This window comes from Sturnira hondurensis, unplaced genomic scaffold, assembly GCF_014824575.4.
Source record: "Sturnira hondurensis isolate 20B ecotype Veracruz unplaced genomic scaffold, ASM1482457v3 Scaffold0022910, whole genome shotgun sequence".
Lineage (NCBI taxonomy): Eukaryota > Metazoa > Chordata > Mammalia > Chiroptera > Phyllostomidae > Sturnira > Sturnira hondurensis.
This window is the reverse complement of record NW_028095541.1, coordinates 16912005-16914766: the sequence shown is the minus strand read 5'-3', so window position 1 is coordinate 16914766 and position 2762 is coordinate 16912005. Positions and strand designations below refer to the sequence as shown.

Here is a 2762-nt window from a genome sequence, read left to right as displayed (position 1 = left end):
CCCCTCCCCGCTGGCTCGGTGATTGGCTGGCGCCGCGGGTCCCTGGCACGCGCCTGTGGATGTAGTTATAAGAATCCTCGCGTGCCGGCCCTTAGCTGCAGCAAGTCCGCCACAGCCCTCCCCAGCGTAGCGCGAGCGCCGCCAGAGCGCAGTGGACGTGGGCGCTCCAGGGAAGCCGGGGGCGGGGAGCCAGCGGGCCGTCCCCACTGACTCCAGCTTAAGGAGCCGGGAAACGGAGAGGGTGGTTGCCAGAGAAGCAAAAACTGCAACGTCAAACGTTCAAAGACCCACCTCAGGCTACCCACCCCTCCTTTGAGCCCGCGGCGGCTCAGAGCATGGACGCGGTGCTGCTAGAGCACTTCCCCGGGGGCCTTGACGCCTTCCCGTCTCCCTACTTCGACGAGGAGGACTTCTTCACCGACCAGTCCTCTCGGGACCCTCTAGAGGATGGCGATGAGCTGCTGGCTGACGAGCAGGCCGAGGTGGAGTTCCTCAGCCACCAGCTGCACGAGTACTGCTACCGCGACGGGGCGTGCCTGCTGCTGCAGTCCGCGCCCTCGGCCGTCCCGCACGCACACCCCGCGCAGCCCTCCGGGGGTCCGGGAGATCCAGACGGTGGTGGCGTTGGCTACTGCTGCGAGGCAGGCGCGCCCCCCGGCGGCTTCCCCTACTCGCCCGGCTCGCCACCCCCGTGCCTGGCCTATCCTTGCGCTGGGGCTGCGGTGCTGTCCCCGGGGACCCAGCTGCGGGGCCTGAGCGGGGCTGCGGCGGCGGTGGCGGCGCGGCGGAGGCGGCGGGTGCGCTCGGAGGCGGAGCTGCAGCAGCTGCGACAGGCCGCTAACGTGCGCGAACGGCGGCGCATGCAGTCCATCAACGACGCCTTCGAGGGGCTGCGCTCTCACATCCCCACGCTGCCCTACGAAAAGCGCCTTTCCAAGGTGGATACGCTGCGCCTGGCGATCGGCTACATCAACTTCCTCAGCGAGTTGGTGCAGGCCGACTTGCCACTGCGCGGCGGCGGCGCGGGGGGCGGCCGGGGGTCCTGTGGTGGCGGACGCCTGGGCGGGGACAGCCCGGGGAGCCAGGCCCAGAAGGTCATCATCTGCCATCGGGGCACCCGTAAGTGTGTGCGCATTCCAGCTCAGGGAGACGGGGACTGGGTGAACAGGCTGACAAACCGACCGACAGATGGACAGATGGTTCGTGGGCACCAGCGACCTTGAGCGCGAGTTGGAGTTTCTTAGGGTTTTTTAAAGCCACTTTAACCTCAGCTCAGAGGGCGCACGACCCGGATGGACATGTAGCTCCTGGGATTCTGGGGAAAGAATACTGGGAGCTTGTGGAATGGAGGAAAGGGGTCATTCTTATGAAACCTAAGACGCCTGTTCTGTCGAGTCACCAGGGAGTAGACCCTACAGCACTTCAGGGCTCTGCTGGGAATAGGGTGGGATATTCACCCTCTGTTTTCTCTTCTCACCCCCTTAGGGTCCCCCTCCCCCAGCGACCCGGATTACGGCCTCCCTCCCCTCGCGGGACACTCTCTCTCATGGACTGATGAAAAACAACTCAAAGAACAAAATACTATCCGAACAGCCAAAGTGTGGACCCCAGAGGACCCCAGAAAACTCAACAGCAAATCTTCCTTCAACAACATAGAAAACGAACCGCCCTTTGAGTTTGTGTCCTGAGAAATCCCAGACTCGACCGAGGATCTGATTATGTCTCTGTGCATATTGTACATGTACATATCTATAATGTAAATGTAATTTAAGAATCACGTTTTTCTAATGGCAATCAACTGTTATTTATCTATTTATTGTGCTGTCAGGTAATGAAATAGATTCTCTTGTTAAATATATAATTTATATAATTTATCCTGATTTTCTAAAAATATGCAATAGCCTATGATTCACCCCAGCACCTTTGGCAGAACGTTGTTGGAAAAACTCTACCCAGGAAACTTCGTGCTAATTTATTGCGAGATATGATTTATTTCTAAGCGATGTTAATAAATGCTATTTACACCTTTTTCTAAAAGTTACTTGTTTAATACACGATAGGGGTAGTTATATCTCTAAAAAGAATAATTAACTTACCCTGTAAAAGATAACTGAACCAGAGACTCAAAACGTAGCTATCTACTAAGAAACCGCATTTTAATGAGACTTAGCTGGAAGGAGCGTGGGTTGGAGGGCTAAGCCCCATCTCTCTAAAGTCCCCAGTCTTCCACGTCATCTGCCCTACAGAGAGACTTTTGCCTGTATTTGTATCCTACCATTCAGACGCTCTATGAGGCAAGTCGACCATGGGCTGTTTATTCCCATTTTCAGAAGGAAATTCTGAACCTCAGAGATGATGTTTGACTTACCCAAGGTCACCCCTACCCTGCCTAATCCAATAGTAGTGTATGAACTGAATTCGCTGTGTGCAGTGGGGGCAGGGGGCTAATTTCGGGCCTGGCCACGAGAAAGGGTCTTTCTGCTTGCACGGGCTGGGGATAAAGGGTTCCTCTTGAGCTTTCCTGTGGCCTATCCTTCCTCAGCGGCAGCGTCAGGTACATGGAATTTAGACGCATTTCTCTCAAGGGAGATGGGGCAGGTGACTGGGTGCTGAGGCCGGGAGGCCTCTCGGATGCCTCCCAACAATATCCAGGGTCTTCTTCGTAAGGCGAGAAGGAGCATGCCCTCTTCCTCAAACACTTCTGCAACTGGGTTATTTCAGCTGCTGAGAGAAAAAGACTGCCTTTTGCCTTCAGCAGAATT

At 55.9% G+C, this 2762-nt stretch overlaps 1 protein-coding gene across 1 annotated transcript; it reads left to right on the top strand.

The window, feature by feature from the left end:
* The first annotated feature begins 335 nt into the window (after positions 1-335).
* PTF1A (pancreas associated transcription factor 1a) lies at positions 336-1779 on the top strand. The gene is made up of 2 exons (XM_037037272.1): positions 336-1119; positions 1486-1779. Exons 1-2 carry the CDS (start codon positions 336-338, stop codon positions 1686-1688), a joined length of 987 nt encoding a protein of 328 aa, XP_036893167.1. The 3' UTR covers positions 1689-1779.
* Positions 1780-2762: the final 983 nt, after the last annotated feature.

Bases quoted from the DNA above. Each gene is read 5' to 3' on its own strand.
- PTF1A (XM_037037272.1), top strand. From the start codon at position 336: ATGGACGCGGTGCTGCTAGAGCACTTCCCCGGGGGCCTTGACGCCTTC. The intron at 1,120-1,485 runs GTAAGTGTGTGC...TCACCCCCTTAG, and splicing joins CATCTGCCATCGGGGCACCC to GGTCCCCCTCCCCCAGCGAC.